Source organism: Solanum dulcamara, chromosome 11 (assembly GCF_947179165.1).
Source record: "Solanum dulcamara chromosome 11, daSolDulc1.2, whole genome shotgun sequence".
Classification (NCBI taxonomy): Eukaryota; Viridiplantae; Streptophyta; class Magnoliopsida; order Solanales; family Solanaceae; genus Solanum; species Solanum dulcamara.
The window spans coordinates 41,468,393-41,493,257 of NC_077247.1; the positions used below are offsets into that span (position 1 = coordinate 41,468,393).

At 35.1% G+C, this 24,865-nt stretch overlaps 1 protein-coding gene across 2 annotated transcripts; it reads right to left on the reverse strand.

The window, feature by feature from the left end:
• Positions 1–3,403: 3,403 nt before the first annotated feature.
• LOC129873583 (AUGMIN subunit 6-like) lies at positions 3,404–14,057 on the reverse strand. 2 transcript variants are annotated; one of them, XM_055948705.1, is made up of 13 exons: positions 13,588–14,057; positions 13,443–13,499; positions 13,154–13,248; positions 8,274–8,424; positions 7,722–7,847; positions 7,457–7,613; positions 7,043–7,103; positions 6,666–6,963; positions 6,076–6,201; positions 5,592–5,753; positions 5,255–5,504; positions 4,705–5,175; positions 3,404–4,134 (listed from the first exon to the last, which is right to left on the reverse strand). In XM_055948705.1, exons 1-13 carry the CDS (start codon positions 13,801–13,803, stop codon positions 4,094–4,096), a joined length of 2,211 nt encoding a protein of 736 aa, XP_055804680.1. In that variant the 5' UTR covers positions 13,804–14,057; the 3' UTR covers positions 3,404–4,093. The 2 variants fall into 2 exon arrangements, with proteins under 2 accessions (XP_055804680.1, XP_055804679.1); XM_055948704.1 differs by having other exon boundaries at positions 4,705–5,178.
• Positions 14,058–24,865: the final 10,808 nt, after the last annotated feature.

Here is a 24,865-nt window from a genome sequence, read left to right on the forward strand (position 1 = left end):
TAAAAAATTAAATAAAGTGAAGGGTATTTTTGTAAACAAACAACTTGTTCTTAAAATTTATGCAATGCATATTATTTTAAATACAGCAAACCAAATAATCAATAAAAAATAATTTCAGCATAACTTATCACATCATAACTAATCTTATTCAAATCAAACAACCCCTCAAAGTCTAAAGAAGGTTGGAGAATGTGAGGGTTAAAGATGGATTTTTAAAAGACCAAAACTATAGAATGGTTGTAAGCATGAAGCAAGGAACTCTTTACACACACGTGCCGCCCAAAAAATCTAGATAATTTAATATAAGAATGCAATATCAATAAGAGATCATTTATTTTTCCTATTTTATAAAATAAAGAGATAAGTGTAAAAAACACACAGAATTTTATTTTTTTTAGTTTCATACCTAAACTATTGAGAGTGTGAGCTTTATACCTAAACTATCACTTATTAGTTTGAGAAATACACCTCTTTTTTTTATTTCACTCTCATTATGGTGTGTGTACTATACTCTCTCTTTCATTTAAAAACAAAATTCTCACATCACACTCCACATTGACAAAATATTTCATCTTACCAAAAATTAAATAAATTATTAGAATTAGTTAAAATTAAAGATTAAAGTACTACTATCTCCCGCCCCAAAAAATATAAAATATTTTTCTTACCTCACTCCACCACTTTCTATCACCATAGCCCCACCCCCACCCCACCCCAAACCAAATTTTTTAGTTTTATTTTTATTTATTAAATTTTTTTTATAAAATTTTTTAAAAAAATTCCTACTTCATCCCCCCTTCCCCCTCTTCAAATAATAATTTTGATATTTTTATTTTTTAAAAAAGAATTCTACACCACCCCGCCCCACCTAACTGTCTGCTTTTAATTTTTTCCTCGTTTTATGTTAGATATATACATATAATTTTATGAAAGTATTTTTTACTTGCCTCAAGACTTTTCTTAAAATAAAATTTTTATTTCTGTTATATTCGGTACGCAAGTAGGAAAAAATATTTCCCTAAAAATATATGTACATGTCTAACACAAAATGAGAAAAATGTTTTTAAAAAATATATTTATAAATTAAGTGCGGAGGGTAAGATGGGGTGGGTATAATTTTATTTTTTAAAAATAAAAATAATAATATTTTTTAGGAAGGAGTGGGGGAGGGGGTGAAGTATGAATTTTTTTAAACAATGTTTTATAAAAGAAAATTAAAAAATAAAATGATGGGGATTGCGGGAGGGGGGAGGTGGTGGAGTGCGCGAGCAAGATATTTTAAATTTTATTTTTTAAAAAATAATTTTTTATATAAAAAAACAATTTCTTTTTTGTGAGGATAAAAATACTTTAGTCTTTAACTTTTAACTAATATTAATAGTTTATTTAATTTTTATCAAGGTGGCATATTTTATCCATATGGGATACCATGTGGCAAGATTTTTTTAAAAAATAGAGAGAATGTATTACACAGACCATTAAGGTGTGTTCTCAAACTAATAAGTGATAGTTTATGTATGAAACTTGCACTTTTAATAGTTTATGTATGAAACTCAAAAAAAGGAATAGTTTAGACGTATTTTTGACACTCCCTTATTGTACTCCCCTCCCTTCACTCTTTCAACTATATAAAATGATGCAAATTTTTAGTTAGTTCAATCTCAATTCTCAAATGTATATTCAATTTAACTCAATCTAAAAAGTTAATTCAAAAGATGAGAATTGTTTCTGATCAAGTAAAAAGTTCAAATTTCCTTATCATTGCTGATGTGAAACTCTTCACATATTGTACACACAAAATCGAGATAATTTAATATAAGAATGTAATATTGAAGAATTTCATGACGAAACTTATTTTCCAAAGTTTGAAATTTTCATGATCAAACTCAAAACACCTCCTTAAAAAATCATTATGAGTTAAAAAATCTCACAAGAAAAAGAAAACGAGGCAACCCAAAGTCCAAATCCCTTGGTTGCTTGCCTTTTATGTTTTCCCTACTTAAAACGTTTGGAATTTAGTTAACTTAAAGCAACTTTGTCTCTTCAACACTTCTCTTCTTTCATTGGTCCAATATCTTTCTCACATCTCTATTTTAATCATTAAACATAATTCTGTTCTTTTCTTTTTGTATAATGGTCGTTTTGAATCTGAATTTTTAAAGTCAGAATCATCAAAACATTTTCATGATTTAAAAATTTTGAGAAAATTTGTGTCGTTGCTGCTTTTGACCCCACAAAAGTGAAAAGGATCCAACTGAGACTTGAATACAAAAATTTACAAATCTTCTCCCATAAATAAAAAATAAAAATTATAAAAAAGGCAATGATAATAAAGATCTTGTATGAGGTGGAATTTGCCTGCATAGTCAAGTTATCCAACGGCAACATTACCTTCAGGATATGGCAAAACTATGGATCAGAAATAAGTCATTCAAGATAATTGGAATCCTCCCAATATTAAGATAACATATGAGCAGTCCATCTCTTTCCAATTGTAACACTCCAACTGTTCCTTAGCTCACGCTTGAAGATTTTCCTATTACACTCCAATTAACTAGTGTACCAGCCAACTTATTCCTACCTCAACTATTCCACGAGTACCTACTACTATCCAGTACTAGATAAATATACCCTTCAATCCTGAGAAGGATGAGAAAGGATCATCGAGTATATTGTCTCAGGAATTCTCCGATAACACTCTAATTATTCCACAAGTATTTCTTCAAGTCTCTGTCAATGGCCAATGGGGCAGACAAACTTTTCATATGTTGTCTAGTAGAAAACCATATATCTATCAGCTAAAAACGAGACCTAATAAAGAGAAAAAGAAGAAAAAAAGACCTACTGAAGAGAAAAACAAAACTAGAATACTCAGCTACAGGGGAAAAAATTCATCAATGGAAGTTATTATCCCTGAACATTTTACATGAAGCACCGGCCATCCTCACCGACCCTAGCTCTGTAAGTCGACAGATTAATGTCCAAACATACAACTAGAAAAAGTTAGACAAAAATTTGTTTTACATAAAAAGTAATAGGACAGATAAATTCAGTGGAAAGGACAAAGGTTTGAGCCAGGAAGAGAAACCTCATTAGATACTCTAAAAAGAATTACACGAAATTAGTGTGCAATTAACCAAGTAGCAAAGCAGGAAGGAGTCACAATAAACACTGTGGAACATGTAAATATTGACAACCACCGTGCAATGGAAGGTGTTTTAGAAGGGAAGGGAAGGGAAGGGAATTCATACATCACGGTAAAATCCTTTTAGCACACGGTTGCTTAGTATGAGAAATCGAAAGCTAAAAAAAGGACTATTACATGGATTCAAGTGCATCATGATCAAGTTCAAAGAAGGGAGACGGTGACAGGAGAACCTAGAAAGATAATTACAGCAACAGCTGATACAAAAAAAAATTGTACTTATAGCTGTACTAATTAAGAGACATGGCAGTTGTTTCCAAGTACAAACACACCAAAGAATGTAGGATATAAGTTTAAATCCTGCATCAGAAAGCTGGAGTAGCATATACACAATGCATAACCAGTAAGAACTAAGGGGTCTTAGAGCTGCACTATGGAGACTCAATTTTTTCCATCCATGCAGCAACTGAACAATTCCTTATTGTCTGGAACAAATAAAGGCATGATAGTTACTTATCTACAATAGATCTTACTATTCAACTGACAGTGTAATGAACATCGCAAAGCCTAACTGCCAACAGATGGAAATGTAGCTCACAACAGTAATATAGCAATTTTTCCCTTCAGTGTGGAGAGTACATTACACATTTGGGGCAGCTCTGATGATCTCCTCCAGAAGAGCTTTATTCTTATGAATCCAGATTGACATGGTGGGTGAACATTTGAAAATCACAGCAGTCTGTCAAGCTGATTTGAGAAATTTTGAGGTGTCATGTTCCCTATGCTCCTCGGAATAAGATGAAATGCCATAAACACGATACACATAAACGAATGAATAAAGAAAGATGTGAAAGTTAGGAGGTTATCCCAAGCCACTGAAAGATAGGAGGTACAAGGTTCTGAAGATCCGTTGTAGGCTGAGCAGCAAGGTTATTTGAAACTTTAATCTCAGTGCTTCATTAATGCAGTTTCAGTTTCTGATAAAGGTGCTGCAAGAGTAAAGTTCAATAAACTATTAAACAGACAGTAGTCTGGTAAAGGAAACAAGAAAACAGAAGTATATCACAATGCAGATGACCCCCCACCCCACCCCCTCAATTGGTCCAAATATTTTGAAATGGATAATAGAGGTATCATTCAGCTGGCTCCATCTAGTTTGCTTTCAAGTATAGTTGATATTTTGATTGAATGAAGCATTTAACAAAGAACAATTGGGAAGTCATTCAATGTCCAGAATTAGGAAATGCTTTCAAAAGTCATTCATCTAGAGTCATCAGTTAGGATCATGGAACCTATACTTCGAATTAAGAAAAATATAGCATTGGAACATTTATGGTATAAGTTGCAATTGAGCTCCAAAGATAAAACCCTTAACTCGTAATGCCTTGGTCTGAAAAAAAAAGGTAAACCTAGTGGAGTTGATTAAAATTTCAAATCGTGTCAGTAGCATGGTCTAAAGTATAAGAAAACCAGCATTAAAAGATATAGCCCAGGCAATACAGATAGGGTAGAGGTAATAGAACTGCCAAAATAATAAACAATTGCTTAAACCAACATACCAAGTAAATCTTCGTACGAGTCTGCCAACAGTGACATATCCATAAGCAAAGGAGGAGAAAATACTTGATCTTCAGCTTCTTCCATGTCATAAAATGACCTGCAAGCATCAGAAACTGAAGAGTTCGAACCGATGGTCGAAAGAAAACCATCTATTCCATCATAGTCATCAAGAGATCGCAGATCATTAAATAAGTCAGGAAGTCCCTCTGACTTGATGCCCACATGACTGTGTGGAGCATGATTCCCAAGAAAAGATGAATCGGGTTCAGGCCCGAGCAACTTTTTACTTCTCAATAAGTTTGATTTGTTACCCAAATGAGAAAACCCAACCCCTGGTACAGGTATAAAATAGTGCTCAGAGCTATCATCAGAACGGCTATCTTGAGATGATTCCGGATAGTAAGATTGGGAGGAAAGTGCAGCTTCTCTGACAGATCTCTTCAAATTTTGGACAAAGCTAGTGTCATCATCTGCTGAAATACAGACAACATATTTTAGAGATTCCAAATGAAGAAAATAAGTGCACGCATTAAGAAGGAAGAATAAAACCTTGTGGTGACTTATCCATTGAATTATTTGATATTTGCAGATCTGGAGATGTTTTCTCATGCATATTTTCTGTTTGGCTGGCTTGAGCCGAGACCTGTCTCTTCTGCATGTTCCCACTTTTTCCGGAAGAATTTGGTGTTAAACTAAACAAAGGTGGAAGTTTTAAGGCAGGGGAACTGGCTGATGCCTTTTCAAAATGCATGGACGACATTTTTGAGGTCATCTCAGCTATATCGTCAGTGCTGTTCTCCTGTAGAATTCCTATTGTTTATATCTGTTGTGTATTTCAGAAGGTAAATAAGTTATAAGTCCCATGAAAGGCTTCCCAAAACATTACCGATGTTCTGCTGCTATGCTGTGCTTGGACCAGTGAATGTGATCTAGCATGATGTTCGGCCATGGGGAGAAGACTGGATGAAACACTATTGACTTCTTCTGTAAGCTGTGTAATTGAATTCTGTATAGCTGGACCAACTTCCTTCAGTTGATTTATGAGCACCTGGAGAACAGTTTCAACACTACATTATCATCATGATTACGCTAATGTAGTTTGTACGTAGTGCTGAGAATTCCAGGAATACAATTTCCACTCTACAGATAATCAACTTTCCAAATGCTAAGTTACTCAGAATCTTCAATGGTCTCGACACCAGTTTCAACGGGTAGGACCTGAATGAAGGCACTTTATGGATCCTCCAAATACACAAAACATGATGGAAATTACCCGAACCCAATGACCAATGCATACCATATCCCATACTCCACTTGAGACCATGTAAAATAGTTCAAACATGCAACCAAATTCGACAGACTGCACAAACCTGTATACTTGCTAGGTGCTGCCGATGTTCAGCAAGTGTTGCACTCAAGGATTCTGCGTGACCACTCGTACCACCATCATGTGAGCTTCTCAGAAGCTCTGGACCCTCTCCATCATTTACTTTTGCCTGAAAGAAATTATTGTATTAGGAAGAAAGAAAAAGTGAGGAAAAGAACCGGTTTCACATACTTCTAACCTAATTATTGACAAACGATAGATAGGTTCCAGTATTTTAACTTCTTCACATATGCTGCAGCTTCATAGGAACACAGACCCCGCTGATAATTTTTCCTTAAGACATCACTAGATAAAGATGCTAAAACTGATATAAGCAGATATAATACTCCATAACATGCTAAAACGGTTTATGCACATTCCTTGACCGTAGCGGAAGTGCTGACACCATAGTAAGATTGTAAGAAGTTATTTTCCCTTTTGGACCACTAGACACTCCATATATTAAGAAACATCACAAACATACAGTTATAAGAATGACTACTTCCGTCAAAGTAGTTTAAACATAGAATTTTTTGGGGTCAAAAGCACTCTTCAAAGACCTAAAATCTCGAGTCAACAGAGACAATGTCATACTAATTGAAGTGACTGCTTATGAATTCGTTGTAAGGCATGTGTCCAACGCCTCAACACTTCAGCTATATCAATAGTTGGATGGCCTCTAGCAGTCCTTTCATCAACTCGAGAAAACCTCTCATCATTTGCTTGAGTATGAGAAGAACCAGGATTGTTCACATGCATTTCTCTATTTACACCTGCTGGTGATCTTTCAGACCGTTCTTCATTATCTGGATGTGATGAAACTAAATCACGAGGTGGAGCCGCAGAACTTTGATCCATGGCTGCAAGCAAAGCCGACCCAGATATGCGATATCTAAACAAGAATATTAAAAAAGAACATGAAGGTAAGTCCAACTTTGAAAACCCAAGATCATACAGGAGGTGATCTTTACCTATGCTCACGATGAGCTATAAGATCCTCTATTGGGCCAGAAGCAAGAATCTCGTGCTGATCTGTACAACATATGCACATAAGTAATATGATGTAGAAGACGCTAAAATTGATCTGGAACCACTTAACTAGTTATCACATAAATTGCAATATCAAATATACATCGGTTTGTGACAAGAGAGGGAAAGCCAAGTGGAAAGGTCGTCCACCTCCAACTATGACGTTGTGGGTTCATTCACCAAGGGAGCAAAGTGGGAAAAAGCCAGTGTTGACTCCTAGGCAGGGGAATGGGCTACCATATCAAAGATATAATATGGGAGTATATAGCATATTGTAGAACATACTGATTGAGCATTTATGGAATTTTACAATGATAGACAACAACTCAAGATAACCATCAACTGTTTGTACTCACTCTGGCGAGATAGCAAAGAGTCCCACAAGCGAGTAGCTCTTTGCACCATATGTGAGTTTTGACTTGAGCTTGATACAAGCTCATCCCACAGATCACCTTCCAACTTTACTTTATTTCTAATATCATGCAGTTTTTCAAGTTCTTGCTGCAAATAAGCCTGAGATCAAGGGGATCAAAGATGTATTTGCCGAAACAGTTACCACAATGAATGTAAGAACAGAAATCAAGTCTAAATCCTCAGACAATTCATAATATTTTATCTTACCTCTTCAGCAGAAAGGCCTCGAAACTCAGCTGTCATCTCATGAGCCAAATTAGACCACGTAGCCTGTCTGTGAACTGCTATTTCGGCATTTTTCAGAAACCTTCTTCTTTCAAGAGCAATCCTAGCCTACACAGACAAACAAGGCCACAATTAGATCTCCAAACTTGCAAAAATAATTTAAATCATGAAAGTTCTCCACATAAAATGTAGGCTTAAAGACTAACTAAGTAAATCACTATAGCCCACTCAATACCTTATCATAGAGTATTGAAGAAGGAGAAACTATTACTTGACGGAATATGAAGGTTTAGTAACAGGAAATAGCTTCGTAGTAAAGAAAACTAAGCCCTCAAAAGTGAATAATTCAAGATACTTTTACGCATTGCATCTTGAAATTGCAGAAATTGACCCTTGTCTTCAGATAATAACTACCCAACAGAGGCACTAAATCTTTAGATTTCAAGGTCCCAGCAACCCGTCATGTGGACAAACAATGAAATGATTTTCGAGTCCCTCGTCAAATGAATGGACATAAAGTCAAAAGAATATGACCTTGGTTACAGGAAGCAAGGTGGCTGCATGTGAGAAAGCTACATCCGTCAATGAGGCAGGTAACGGGTTAGAAGCAACATCAGCAGCAAATGTTCGCCTATGAACTTCCCTCAAAGCATGCAGTGAGAGTTGCCATAGAAGTTCGACGAATCTGCAGTACATGTGAAGCCATTATGAACACTAAGTACATGAATGTTATCATGCATACTTTTACACGTAATATGTACTTGTGCAAAAAAAAAAAGGAACCCCAAACAAACAGGTAGTTAATACAGAATAATAAGCAGACAGAACTAGAATTGCACAGGCAACTAATTCTCGTGCCAAAAAATTGTGAAATTAGATGATTAAGTAACAGCGGCACAAAACTCAACGATACTTGTACATTCATAAATTTACTTTTTTTAATAACTGATAAATCCCGAGGGCTAGCCAGTGCACGGTTAGAAACTTGGACGATAATGGTTCACCTATCTTTCCTTCTCCACTTAAATAATAGGCTTTTGTCTATGACAACTTGTGATGTGCGCCTAATCCACACATCACGTGTTCCACTCTTAATGTTTAACCAAAACCGTGTGGTTATTCAGTCATAAATTTACTCATATATGTGCTGAAATCACAAACATAACTAGGGAGGTTCATGGAAAATCCAAAAACCAAACCTAACCAAGAACCAAATCAAACTGGAAAAAGGACGTTTTTTCCGTTTGAATTGGTTTTGGTTTTTGATCGTAAGACCGATAAAATTTGATTTTGGTTTGGTTTTAAGCAAAAAAAATAGCTGAAAAAATCGAACCAAACCGATTATACAAATACATATTTGAGATTTCATGGTACATATTAATCTTCTACACGCTTGATTTATCTTTTTCATTGCCTTCATAATACTGTAGTTCTTTGTCTTTACATTCTAATTTGATTTGTAGTTTTTATTTTGATAAGCCCAAGAATCTATTTCATATTAGAATAACTTGACTTTAATTGAGTCACTAAATTATTCATCACTATTTATTGGTAACTTAATTATTCAATACTATTTTACTCAATTACCATTTAGATATCTTAGCAAATGAAAATTTTCTTAAAGAGTAATTGTCTTGGCAAAGTTATGACGGAATTTGTGTTCGCCCATGTATGTCACGTATTTGAAAGGAAAAAATACTGAAATAAATCAGCAAAATTGACAAAAATCGAACGAACTTAATTGGTTTGGTTTGGGTCCAATATTTGAAAAAAAAAAACTTAATTGGTTTGGTTTCTTTTTAGGGAAAACCGACTCAAACGGAACTATTAACACTCCTAAACATAACGGTCACTGTTATGCAGTTTCAAGCCCAGCTTCCTTAGAAGTTAAATGAGTTTGTCTGGATTAGCTGAAAAAATGAATAGCACTTCTTAAGAGTTGGAGTTGACTTTATGGATAACCAGTTACATGTTTGAAACTTTGAATATAAGTGCTATTCAAAGTGCTGGAATTGAATAGACAGTTGATTTCTTTGGTGAAAAGTGTTGGTAAACACATTACACATTTTACTAGTTAAAATTATGGAATAAACAGTTGATGTCTTTGGTGAAAAGTGTTGGCAAACACTATTGCTGTTAAAATCATTGAATACCCTTAAGAGTTGTTAACACTAAAAACAATTGATTATTGCAAGAATTTTAGTTCTAAAAAGATTCAAATACAAATTAATTTATGACTTAATTCACTTTAAGTTTTTATTGATTAGATAGGATTATTTTGTACAGATATAAATTATTTAGTTGAATAACATAAATCTTTAATAATTTGACCAAAGTTGGTAAATAAGAGAATAGTTAAAATGGTGCAAAATATTCATGAAGAGAATTAAAAATATATTTTTTTTGGTTACTAATTAAAACAAAACACTAGTATTGCCACTTGTATTTAGGGATGTTCATGGTTTGGTGAAAAACAATTTCAAACCAAAAATAGAATCAAAATGATTAAACAAAACAGATATTTGTTTGGGTTTGGTTATAAATTTAAAAAGCCGAGAATATTTAGTTTGATTGGGTTTTATTAGAAACAAATCGAAGAAAAAAAAACAAACCAAACCAACCAATTATATGCACAATATTTATAATTATATCTACAGTATATTAATTTTCATAAATAATTTTAAATACTTAGTAATGTTGTATACTATGTCATCTTAATTTTATTTCTTACCATTAATTATATCCCTAAAATGCTAATTGACTTTAGACCTGTCACCCATTTCTTAAAAGAAGTCATGAATTCAAACCCATTTATTCAAACAAAACAAAAAACAGCAATGACATTTACCTAGAATTTTTTCTTTATATTTCTTATAAACAAAATTCATTTGATTAAAGCTCATATTTTTAAATTTTCTCTATAATCCTAAAAGTTTATAGTTACCATGATAAAATGGTCATAAAAGATATAAGTTGAAAAATTATTGTTTTATTATAGGGAAAAAAGAGAGAAATATAATTTCTGAAAAACCGACAAATCGAATCAAATCGGCGACAACCAAAGGATAAATGTATATTATATTTCGTGTCGTTTGATTTTAATAATTTCAAAACCAGCGACAACCAAAGGATAAATGTATATTATATTTCGTGTCGTTTGATTTTAATAATTTCAAAACCAACTAAACTGGTTTGGGTTGGTTTTTGGTTATTGATTTTGGTTTTAACCAAAAACCGACCCTAACTGAACCATGAACACTCCTGCGTGCTTCAAGAATTCTTCCTCATTTTTCAAATAGGCAGCCTCAGCCTCAGTGGCTTTTTCTCTCTTTGTGCCGGAACCATTTCAGCATTTCAAAAATCAAATATCTTATTAGATTATGGAACCATTATCCAGCATCTCAAGAAATCTCCCCCCAAATACTCAAAAATTTGGAGGGTCATTTTCACTTCCAAAGAACGAAATGAATCAGCATTCATTATGATTTGTGTATACTGGAAACAGAAGTTGAAGGAAATTGTGGTGTTATAAAAATGTAAGAGATACTAAAGTAAAATACTTTTCCAAACTTGGAGGGTGTTTGGGACTTTGGGTTAACCTAAAAGCTGATCAAACTAGCTTTTAAGAACTTTTTGTCTTATTGTGGTGTTTTTGTTAATTCCCAAAAATGTTTTAAGCAAAAACAAGTCAAAAGTCATAAGTTTGAGGATGTCCAACTTAAAAGTTAATTAAGTTTGATCAAGTATTTTACTTTATTATCTCTTACATATTTTTATAATTCCCAAAGTACCCTTCCATTGCCCTAACTCGTTTTTTTTCTTCATCCTGCTCTCCTCGTTGCTTGCTCTCTACCATAGGTTCATAAGCTTTCTGACATATCTCTACAATATTCTTAATCCAAAACATAAGAAAAACAAAATAGGCTAGGAAGCAGTTAACTGAGCAATGTGCGTTCTTCACAAGTTTTAAATGCTTCTCTTTACAAAACACGTATCTTTTATGATTTTTATCGAATTTTTTGTTCTGTACAGAATCAAGTCTCATTCAAATTTCTTTCATGTGCTGAATCGAGTCCCATTACAAGTTTTTCACAAGTGTTGAATCAAGTCCCATTTACGTGGTTCTTTGATTTTGGAATATAAATTACGTCAAAGTTTCTTTTTATGATTAAATATTTATGTACTTCCTTTTCAGGTAATTTCTATATGAATTGTTCACAGTATACCTTACAATTTTTGTCAAATTATTAATTAGTATATGTTAGTTAAATAATAACTTATATTTACTAAATAATCTTATCGAATCAATCCATAACTTAAAGTAAATTGATAAACAAACTACTTTGTATTTAGTATTAAATAAACTTATTACTGTTAACAGTTATAAGGGTTTAGGAAATCAACTGCTTATTTTTAGGTTCAACAAATTTATCCCAACACATAAATGCTTATCAAAAATTCAGCTCCAACACTTATGCTTAAAAGCTACTTAAATTGGGGGGGGGGGGGGGGGGGTTAAGCTGAAAATCGATAAGTTAGGAGTGATCAACTTATAGCCTTTAGCTCGTTTGGGCTTTAAAATACTTGGCATAAAAGTACGATAAACACCAAAGTAGGCCAAAAAGTACTTAACACCAACCTAAACACCCTCTATGTCCCCTGCTTATGCTGCAATCTAAGTATTTTCTATAACTTGCTCCCTGATCACTCCTGTTCAATAACATCGGGCAATATATCTCCATGTGTTTAGTCAAAGAAACCTAAAAGTTGAACTGTAGAATCAAAGGTTTATACAAACAAAGCTACTTCCCCAACACCAGTGCCGACTCTGCACAAACACCTTCCACCAAGTATAAACCCTTTGCATTGGCAATAAGGCGACCAGCCAAACAGTCTTGGATAAAATCAAGCAAGAGATAATTTGATTTCACCCACTTTCAACAGAAACACCACAACTAGAAATGCAGTGAACAAGAAAACAGTAATAGCAGCAGTCCAAAACCAAAGATTTGTCTCCTCGCTTAGATACATTCAACTTAGTATTTGAATAAGATAGCTGTTTAATTGTGTGCAAAGTGACTAAGGTACAGATGAGTTATCCAAACTGTGCCACTTAAATATAAAATGTCTTTGAATGCAGAAAAACATCAGAGTTACAATACTGACTTTTGTTGTACGTCTTGAAGGTGGGTGAGTTAATTACTCCAAACTCAATTAGGTGGTGAAATCAAAATTAGTCTCCACAAAAAGAATCTTCACTTCACTGACAACTACTACCTTGCTATAACAGCTCTACGAGAAAGATGCTTCACAATGTAATCAAATGGTCCAAATGATAGCTCAAAATAAACAGAACCGAAGAGTTATTTCATTGAAAGCTGAAAAATTATTGTTAGTAATCTTCATGAACCAACCTTGGTCCACAGCATGTCGCAAGAGATGAGACCCTTGAATTGCTTCTAGGAAGTGCGCCTTGCGATTCCAACTCGCTTATAATTCCTTGCACAACCTAAATCAACATAAATTAAGAGAAAATGAAATAAATTAGACCAAAAAAAAAAACTCAAACTAAATTCATGAATCAACTTGATCAGCAATGTCTCAATCCCAGAACAGTCATCCATTCAGCTATATTCTGCACGTCTCACTTCAAAACTGTAAAAAATAAAATTATCTTTCATGGATAAGCTAAAGCAGACTTACCTTGCGAAAATCACGAGATTGCGCCGAATCAAATATTGGCCAAACCTTATCGAAATCCTGAAAGATCTTTACAGTGAGAAAACAGACTAAAACGAAAATGAGTATCAAACATAAATCCGTAAGCCTGCGTAAGCTAAAAAGTTACCTTGGCGGATTGAGCAGGGCCTCTAAGAGAAGAAAGTAAGAAGTAAAGAAGCTGTTCTCCCAATTTAGGGTTTGAATGACGAAAAAATCCAACACGAGGAGTGCCATTGTTAGCTACGATTCCGATGATCGATGGATCCAGGCCTAATAACAAACAGTTAGTGTACATTGCACTCTCTAACTCAATCTCCCTCTCCTTCTCTCTGTCCATCGTCATTCCACGCCCTCAGTGTTCCCCGGTGTAACTGCAATTTTGCTTTACTTCTCTTCTTTCCGGCATCTTTATCTATGTCCGACCGGTGAGTTTTCCGATTTAGAACACGATTTTCTTGTAAATATGAGAACAACAAGCCCTTCTGTATAAATTTAAGAATGGCCTGGTTGTTGGATCAATTTGGGACTTGGCAGAGTATGATCTCAAAAATTCGGGGTGCATTTCTGAATTAGTTGTTTTGTAGTGGGGTCGGGAAGGATAAAATAAAATTTTGAAATGCGTAACGTGAACCGCTTAACTATGTAGCGTCAAGCCTTGTCTTCATTGACGTTGTTATAAATGTTTCCATCTACGATTGTTCAAACTTGGTTTGAATTAGTTTTTGATTAAAATTAAAATTAAATTAATTTGATTAATTTTTTAATTATTAAAATTAAATTGAATAGTTATTTATTAATTTAATTATTATTAATTTGATTCTATTGATTATTTAATTTTTAATTATATTTAAATATATAATATGTTCTTCTTTTTATACTATTATTTTTTTACATCAAATAAACAAATAAAGTGACCAAAGTTTTATCAAAGTAAATGTAACATTATTTCATTAAAATATATTCACAACAAGTCAAATATATTTAATGGTGTAGTTTCTTAATTATAAATTTGAGAGTTCAAATGTGAATAAAGATTCTTAAAATTTATGTTTTTATGATAAGAAAGATTGGTTAATTCTTATGGAAGAAACAAATATAATTATGTTTCGTGAATTTTCAGATAATTTGAATCTAATTTTTTTTAAAACAAAATTATAAATAAGTTGAAGCACAAAATAAATCTGCATGCGAAAGAAAGTTGTAAGCATTCAAGAAAAATAAAATAATCACCAATACAAATAAGTCAAATCTACGTAGACACATATTAGGCATACTTCACTCCATAACTAATACTACAATTACAAGCCAAAAAATAAATTGATTAAAAATATAAAATGTTGAAACTTATCATATATTGTGTATATATGTAATTTTTTTTTTTTAAAAGCGTGTGTATATATATATATATCAGTCCAACAACAACAACAACAACAAACCCAGTATATTCCCATAATGTGGGGTCTGGGGAGGGTAGAGTGTACGCAGACCTAACCCCCACCTTGAAAGGTAGGGCGGCTGTTTCCGAAAGACCCTCGGCTTTAAGAGAGGACAAGATAAAAGGTCAGATAGGAGCAAATATATAGAAAACAAGATGAAAACAGAAATAGCAAAAGGGAAAGTCGTGGTAGAGTGGTACGGGAAGAAAGAGGCATAACTACAATAAATAAATAAATAAATAAGATAAGATAAGATATATAAGACAGTCAAAGTACAACGGCGCCACAACTATAAACAACAATACAATGTAGAAATCAAAAGGCAATAAACAATGGACAGAACTACAACTACTATGGAGCAAAAGATGAATCACTTAGCCTTTAATCCTAATCTGGGTCCTCCACGAAGGAAGTTATAGTGCGCTAATGCGCCTACTAGTAGGGTAGGGTAACGCGACTATGTACTAGCCTTCTACCCGAATGCGGGTCCTCCACACACTCCTATCTAAGGTCATGTCCTCGGTAAGCTGTAACTGCGCCATGTCTTGTCTAATCACCTCTCCCCAATATTTCTTCGGCCTACCCCTACCTCTTCTGAAGCCATCCATGGCCAACCTCTCACACCTCCTCACTGGGGCATCCGTGTCTCTCCTCTTCACATGCCCAAACCACCTAAGTCGCATTTCCCGCATCTTGTATTCCACTGAGGCCACTCCTACCTTATCTCGAATAGCCTCGTTTCTAATCTTGTCGCTCCTGGTATGCCCACACATCCATCTCAACATTCTCATCTCGGCTACTTTCATCTTTTGGACGTGAGAGACCTTAATTGGCCAACACTCCGCCCCATATAACATAGCCGGTCTAACAACCACTTTGTAGAACTTGCCCTTAAGTTGTGGTGGCACCTTCTTGTCACAGAGCACCCCGGAAGCGAGCCTCCATTTCATCCACCCTGCCCCAATACGATGTGTGACATCGTCATCAATCTCCCCACTGCCTTGCATGATAGACCCCAGGTACTTGAAACTACCTTTCTTTTGGATAGCCTGGTCACCAAGCATAACTTCTGCGCCAACCTCATGGGGTGTCTCACTGAACTTGCACTCTAAGTACTCTGTCTTGGTCCTACTCAGCTTAAACCCTTTAGACTCCAGGGTGTGTCTCCAATCCTCCAGCTTAGCGTTAACTCCACTACGAGTCTCATCGATCAGGACTATATCATCCGCAAAAAGCATACACCATGGCACCTCCCCTTGAATTTGTCGCGTCAGTACATCCATCACCAAGGCAAATAAAAACGGACTAAGGGCTGATCCTTGATGTAACCCCATCACAACTGGGAAGTACTCTGAGTCTCCTCCTACAGTCCTTACCCTGGTTTTGGCGCCCTCGTACATATCCTTGATCACTCTAATGTACGCCACCGGTACACCATTAGCCTCCAAACATCTCCATAGTATTTCTCGTGGAACTTTATCGTAAGCCTTTTCTAGATCAATGAATACCATATGCAAGTCTCTCTTTCTCTCCCTATACCGCTCCACCAGTCTCCTCATAAGATGGATAGCTTCAGTAGTTGAGCGTCCCGGCATAAATCCAAACTGGTTTTCTGAAATAGACACGCCTCTTCTAACCCTCATCTCCACTACTCTTTCCCACACTTTCATAATATGGCTTAGAAACTTGATACCCCTATAGTTGTTGCAACTCTGGATATCTCCCTTGTTTTTGTATAGAGGGATTAGTACGCTCGACCTCCATTCTTCGGGCATCGTTGCTGTCCTAAAGATGACATTAAATAACCTAGTCAGCCACTCCAAACCTACCTGGCTCGTGCTCTTCCAAAATTCACCAGGGATCTCGTCAGGTCCGGACGCTCTTCCCCAGCGCATCCTACGCACAACATCCTTAAGCTCTTCGACCGAAATACTCCTGCAACACTCACCAACGCGAAGCCTCCCTGTGTGTTCCAAATCTCCCAAAATAATCTCTCTATCTCCTTCTTCGTTCAAGAGTTTATGGAAGTACGACTGCCATCTCTGTTTAATGAGGGTCTCTTCTACCAATACTTTTCCATGTTCGTCCTTAATGCACTTCACTTGATCCACATCGCGTTCCCTTCGCTCCCGCATCCTGGCTAGCTTGAATAATTTCCTATCCCCGCCTTTTTCTTCTAGTTCAGCATAAAGGCGTTCAAAAGCTGCCGTTTTTGCCGTCGAAACCGCCGACTTCGCCTCCTTCCTCGCTATCTTATAAAGTTCCCTATTCATCCACTTCTCCACCTCATCCTTGCTTTCTATCAGCTTCGCATACGCTATCTTCTTCGCTTCCACCTTCCCTTGCACTTCTCCATTCCACCACTAGTCCCCTCGGTGCCGGCCACGGCTACCTGTCGAGACTCCCAACACTTCCCTTGCTACCACCCTAATACAACTAGCTGTCCTATCCCACATAGTATTCGCATCCCCACTACTATCCCAGGCCCTCATATCCTTCAATCTCTCCCCCATCTCTAGGGCGCTAGTCGTGTTCAAACTCCCCCATCTGATCCTAGGTCGGTCATCCCCGATCCTCTTTTTCCTCGTCATCTTGATCCCTAAATCCATCACCAAAAGCTTATGTCGGGTCGTAAGGTTGTCGATCGGAATGACCTTACAGTCTTTGCACAGACCTTTATCATCCTTCCTAAGGAGTAAAAAGTCTATCTGGGTCTTAGCCACCGCACTCCGAAAGGTTATCAAGTGATCCTCCTTTTTAGGGAAACTCGAATTGGCTATCACCAACCCAAAAGCTCTTGCAAAATCTAACAATGAGACTCCTCCTCCATTTCTGACCCCGAAGCCGAAACCTCCATGCACATCATCATACCCTTCCGAAGTAGACCCGATGTGCCCATTGAAATCCCCTCCCACGAAAAGCTTCTCAGTAGACGGTATGCCTCCTACTAACTCGTCCAAATCCGCCCAAAAACGCCTCTTATCCTCCTCGTGTAAGCCTGCTTGCGGCGCATACGCGCTAATAATGTTCAACGTATTCCCTTCAACGACCACCTTAATCGACATCATCCTATCATTGGATCTCCTAACCTCCACCACCTGATCCCTTAAGTTACTGTCTACTAAAATGCCTACCCCATTCCTATTCTTCGATCTACCAGAGAACCAAAGCTTATACCCGTCTACCTCCTTAGCTTTAGAACCTACCCATTTGGTCTCTTGTACACACGCTATATTAATCTTCCTCTTCTTTAGGATCTTAACTAGCTCTATGGATTTTCCCGTCAACGTCCCAATGTTCCAAGAGCCTATTCTCATTCTAGACACTCTTTTAACCCACTTACCCCTCCTAACCCTCGTCCCCGTCCCCGTCCCCGAGTGAGAACATGACCCTAGTCTACCATTACTATCCAAAGCCACGAAAACGTGTGTGAACTAAAAAAAAATGTCGAAGGTTTAAAGTTAGCAAAATGTAGTTACAATTGTTTGAGTAAGGAATAAATAGGGGAAGAACAATAAATGTCGAATATAGACAACGCACACTAACTAATAGGCAAGCACAGGAAATCAATAACACTACAATAGTTGAAGAAAATCCATACCAGCAAGCAAAACGGAACATTATGCTGCTACACCTAACTCAAACAGGTCAAGAAGATATTAGAAGATAAACTGGTACACAAGAAATCAGTTGAGGAACGACCGAACCTGGAGCTGCAGACCTCACCAGAAAGACACCGGCGTCGGTAAAAATCCCGACCTGAGGTTGTTGATTAGAAAGTGATGCTGAATCCTAAACGTCGCCGGAAAAGTTGGACGCTGCCGGAATTTGCTTGAAGCCGCCAGAAAATGCAAGAAGAGACCAAAAGCTTCGCCGGAAAAATCGCCGGAGAAGCCTTTTTCAGTCAGATCTGATCCTCTCTGGACAGATCTACTTGCAACCGCCGGATATTGGAAGCTCTAGTTCCGATTTTGACCAATCTGAACAAATTTATTTCTCCGGAAAATGCAAGAAGTAGACTCGCCAGAGAAAGTGACGTCGCCGGCGTTTGTAACCTGCAACAGAGATCGGCACTACAAGTGCAAGAAATATAATAAACCAAGTATAGATTAAGAAACAGAGAAAGTGACGTCGCCGGAGAAAGTGACGTCGCCGGCGTTTGTTCCTGCAACAGAGATCGTAAAGTCCAAAGAGTCACTGACGTCGCCGGCGTTTGTATGAAGAAATCTATGTTGCCACCTTAATAAAATTTTATCTCTCCGAAAATAATATTTTGAAACGGAGAATTCACATTTGTATAAAAGAGAAGCTACTGTGAGCGCAAAAAATGCGCAAAGTAAAGTAGAACAAAACTGTAAACGAAAATGAAATCACAGACAGAAAAAAAGAGAAAAAAAAGAGAGAAAAAAAAAGAAGAGAAAAAAAAAGAGAACTAAAATTAAATTAAATATTATTAATTTTTTAAAAAGCTGAAATCAAATCCCAAAAATATCACTTTATAACTGACACCTTGCTTCCTTGTACAGTAAAACCTGTATAAATGCATATGTTTGGGACCGAAAAAAGATATTCATCTATCGAGATTATTAGTTTATCGATAAATGCATAAAATATTTATTTATCGATAAATAAATATTTATTATTTTAGAGAGTATTTTGCAGTATGTGCCATAAAAAAGAAAAAAATATTTAAATTAAGAATTTCAAAAGTTTAAATTTAGGAAACTAAAAAGTGTAGTCTTTGCATATTTGTTATTTAAATCTAGAAAAGCTAAACAAATTTAGTGAAGTTTAATGTTTCTAATTGTATATATATATATATATAATATGAAGAGATTTTATGTTAACTATAAAAGGAAAAAGCTAGATGTTTAAAAATCATAATTCAAGTATAATGTCTTCTCATCATTTGAAAGGCGTACAAAAATCATTTTTAACCAATAAAATAAGAAACGCAATACGTAAGCATAAGAAATAGAATCCAACTATTAGCCAAAAAGATTTGGCGTTTTCAGATCAATTGCGGTTGATGGTGACCGATTGACCACATAACAAGCGGTTTTGACTGCGTCTGCCCAGAATGATTTTTCCAACCCTGCAGTTGCCAACATAGCTCTTGTCCGTTCCAACAAGACTTTGTTCATCCGCTCTGCTACTCCATTTTGTTGTGGAGTATATGCCACTGTGAACTATCGTTTAATACCTTCTTGTTTATAGAAGTTATCAAATTCATCACCAGTGTATTCTCCTCCATTATCTGTCCTTAAACACTTGATCTTTTTCTAAGATTCAAGTTTCACCCGTGCTTTGAACTCTTTGAAAACTGAAAAAAAAAACATCTTTCTTTCTCTTGATTGGATACACCCAACTTATCCTGGAGTAATTGTTGATAAATGACACAAAATATTTCTCTTCTCCTAGATCAACCGGTGCTTTTTAGACATCAGAGTGGACCAGATCTAATATTTCCTTGCTTTTAGCAGAGGAACTGCTAAACTTTGGTCTATTTTGCTTACTGATAACACAATGCTCACAAAAGGGTAGTGAAACCTTTTTGAGCCCTAGAAGAAGCTTTTGCTCAACAAGAATCTTCAAACCTCATTCCGACATATGGCCAAGTTTACGATGCTATATCATCATTAATTCTTCAAATAAACTTGCTGACACGGCTGATGTTTCTCTTTCTTGGTGTGTTTTACCTTTAAGCACATATAGATTTGCAATAAGTTTTTCTGTTTTCATCACTATAAGGCTCCTTTGGATATTATCATGACTCCACCATGATTCTTATATGAACATTTATTATCATCTAGTTGTCCCAAAGATAATAAATTCTTTCTCAAGTATTTTACATGTCGTACCTCTTGGATGGTGCGTATCGTGCCATTATACATTTTATTTTGATGGACCCAATACCAATAACATTCAAAGCAAGATCGTCTCCCATGAACACAGACCCTCCTGAGATAGGATTATATTGATGGAATCATTTTCTCCAGGAAGTCATGTGCCATGTTGCTCCTGTTTCCATGATCCAAACATTAGTGAAACATTTTTTGCCTTCATTATTTGATACTGCTTCACTACATAAAATATCGCCATCATCCGAGGTACTTGCAACATTCCCTTGAGCATTTGATGACTCAGGGTGTTCACTCTTCTTCTTGAACCAACAATCTTTATTGAAGTGTCCTTTCTTGTCATAGTTGCAACACTTGATATTCTTCTTACTTTTTGATTGAGATTTATCATGATTGTGACTCCCACTGGGGCCACGTTCCGTTGGTCTTCCTCTCACCATCATCTAAGCTTTAGCTTGCTGCGAACTTGCTTGTCTGTCTTCCTTATTTTTGCGCCGATTTTCTTCTTCTAAGATAGCGGCTGCAATTTCATCAAAAACTAGATTGTCCGTATTGTTCGTCAAGGTTGATGATGAGTTGATCATACGAGTCAGGCAGACTTTGAAGTAGAAGCTCCGCATGTTTAGTCCCCTCTATTTTGCAACCCATTGTTGTAAGTTGCGAAAATAGAGTATTCAAAGTATTAATGTGTTCAGTAACTGACATGGACTCTGCCATTTGAAGAGTGTACAATCTTATTTTTAAGAAGATTTTATTATGCAAAGACTTAGCCTCGTACAATCTTGTAAGAGTATCACATATTTCCTTCGCCGTCCGTTTTTCAGCCACACTAGACAACACTTGATCAACTAGTGCCAAGTGTAGATCAGCAACTGCATTACTGTCTATGTCATTCCACTTGCTGTCATCAGTAAAGTCTGTGGGCCTACCTTCAATTATCGCTAAGCAATTGTCTTTTCTCAATATCGCTCTTATTTTCATTTTTCATAATGAGAAATTAGTCCCATTGAATATCTCAACGTCAAACTTTATTGTACTCGATATTGTTATTTGCTTCACACCTTTCTAGATCACTTCTGAATATTTTTGCGAATAATAGTGACAAAATATACCGTCACCGAAATTTACTATTCACGTGAATAGTATTTTTCATCGAATTTTACTATTCACAAAAAATTACTATTCATAACTAGTACCTTCGCATAAAATAAATAAAATAACCGAGGGCTCCGATACCACTGTTGGGGGAAGGAAAAATTACAACTAAAATTTAATATGATAATAAATAATGAAAATAAATTGGATACGAGAATTTTACGTGGAAACCCCTCAAACAGATAGAGGGGGAAAACCACGGGGTAGAAGGATTTTACTATGATAATATGGGAGTACACTGCTCTCAAATACAAGGAGAATACAATAATTAACACTTCTCTCTTATAAAAAGAACAACTACAAAAGAGGACATTCAAGACTACAATATTTATCTTGGTGTATAATTCTCTTTGTATTTTTACTCTCTCTTTTTTTGAATGAATTAAATGAGGGCACGAGACCCTCTATTTATAGGAGGATGAAAACGCATAAAACTTTACGCGTTAGTTTTCTGTCAAAATGAGTACGCGTTAATTCTGTCAACTTTTTCAAAAGTTGCTTTGAAAAAACTTGCTGCGTACTTTTTTTTTCCTTTCTTTCTTTTTACTTTTTCCTTTTTGACTTTGAAAAACTTGCAAATCACACATTTATCTAGTTCAAAGATCACCCAGTTTGACGGAGTGTTACAAAATTTCTTCATATGAAAAACCTTTTGGTATACGGGAAACCTCTCACTACTTCATTCAGATCTTCCTAAAATATCTTCTTAATCTTCTCGTCCAATCCCACTCGAGGAGCATACACCTTAATTATGTTCAAAACATAAAACTCTTGATGACTAGTTTAATCTACATTCTCCTATTATTCATCCTTCTAACCTTTGCCACTAATTATCTAAGTTTCCCACTTCATAAAAATGCATCTCCACTCATACTCTTCGAACCACTTGAGTAATACAATTTAGATTTGTGTACATTTTTAACCTTACGTCTCGCCTATTTGATTTTCTAAACATAGGCTATATTCATCTTTCTCCTTTGAAGAGTAATCACAATGATTGGCAAATATGTGTTAAAAAATCACGTTCTTTAGAGTTCTACATATATGTGTTGTACTAATGAATATGATTGTTGATGTGATAAGCAAATATCAAATAAACTAGATCAGACATCTCTAGAACCAATTCTTCAAAAGATTGTTGATCGGAGGACAAAAGTTATTTTCTTATGGTTGATGACTGTTTTGAAGATCTTAATTTGCGGGCTGAAATAAGAATATTGATTAAAGGAGTCATTAATTGTATGATACTTACAAACAAGGAAAAGTGTGTGAAGGAGTATCTTAAAGAGACATGCAAAATCATTTTTGGAATGTGTTGCCATTAGAAGAAAATGAACTTCTTCTAGGATTTGAAGTTAGAATTGATTGAGAACTCACTGACTTCGCTACTTTAAAAGGATCTTTGGGCAAGTCTCTAAAGATTTGCATCGTTGCATGTATATATCAAGATTTAATCTAAAGTAATAGTCACCACGATAGAAAGGTATCCATGTGAATCAAAGCTACTGAATTAAAAAATATGGATGAGTTTTCTGTAATTCTTAATTGTTGATTAATTTCTAGAATCTATTTGAATTGACTTTTGGCTTATAACTTACAAGTCAAAAGCCATAAGTAAGAAATCTTAATTTTTGACTTTTAACTTATTTTTATGATTTTGGTTTTAAATCAAGTGCTTATTTTTTTTTCTTAATTTCATCCAAACACTATAAAAGTACTTAGTGTTTTTTTTTTTTAAAATATTGTTTGACTTAAAAACACTCAAAATAAATCAATCCAAACAAACTGTTACTCTTGAGGTGCAACTTATTTTGCTTCTAAAAAGCTTTTGTTAGGTGTTTGTTTAAATAATATTTTTCAGATTTGTAGCAATTGAAGTATAGTGTACTGGATAAACTTGATGAAATGAGACTTAAATTTTCAATTCAAAAAATGAGTTTAAATCAAGTGAACGGTGTTGAAAAACCCGCGTTCCAGCGTGCATTATGCCAACAGATCCCACCACCAACTCTAGCTCAGAAATTGAGTCACCTTTATTTTATTTTATTTTAAAGAAATAGAAATAGAATAAAGAATATTCAAAAATATTGACATATAATCATTGTTGCAAAATATTTTTATTGCATGTGTTGTTTTTAGAAAATCAATGATTGATATCTATTCCTTCTTATATTTAAGGCTTATGTTTCAAATTTGAATTCATTTAAAGCAGATTTGAGCATTAAGTTATCTTAAATTGTTGAAATTCAAATAAAAAAAATATTATTTCTAAAAATATGGCTTAAATACTGATCCAAAATCAGAAATTTGTGCACATCTCTCTCATTTTATATGCAAAATGAGATAAGTAAGGATATCCCACAAAATTATTTTATCTTATCATTTTTATAGTGAGATAAAAGAATTTCGTGATTATTTAATACTTCAAATCAAATATTGAATAAAATTATGAAAAAATTACCTAAATACACAAATTATTTTACAATATTTTCTAAAATTTCTTACCATTTGAAAAAATTACAAAAATCCCTACTCTCGCCTATTCTCTGATATATCGCTGTACGTGATGTATCGGAATGCAGGATACGTTACTTAATGCGATGTATCGGTCGGATACATCACTTATGTTATTTATGAGGCAGTCGGATACATCACTTTACAGATGTATCAGTCGGATACATCACTTTACATGATGTATCAAAACGTACGTAATGTATCCAGATTACACCAAATTTAAGAAATTTTTGTAATCTGAAAAAGAGTAAGGATATGATGTAATTATCTTTGACAGTATGAAATTTATGTAATCTTTACTAAAATTATTTTCATATTTATCATCAAATTATTTCCTTTTATCTCACGTACCAAACAACTCATTAGTGTTGTATAAAGTTCAAATAGTGGAGGAGGCCCAATTCAATAAAATCGGCCCAGGTATGTAGCATGTATAGTC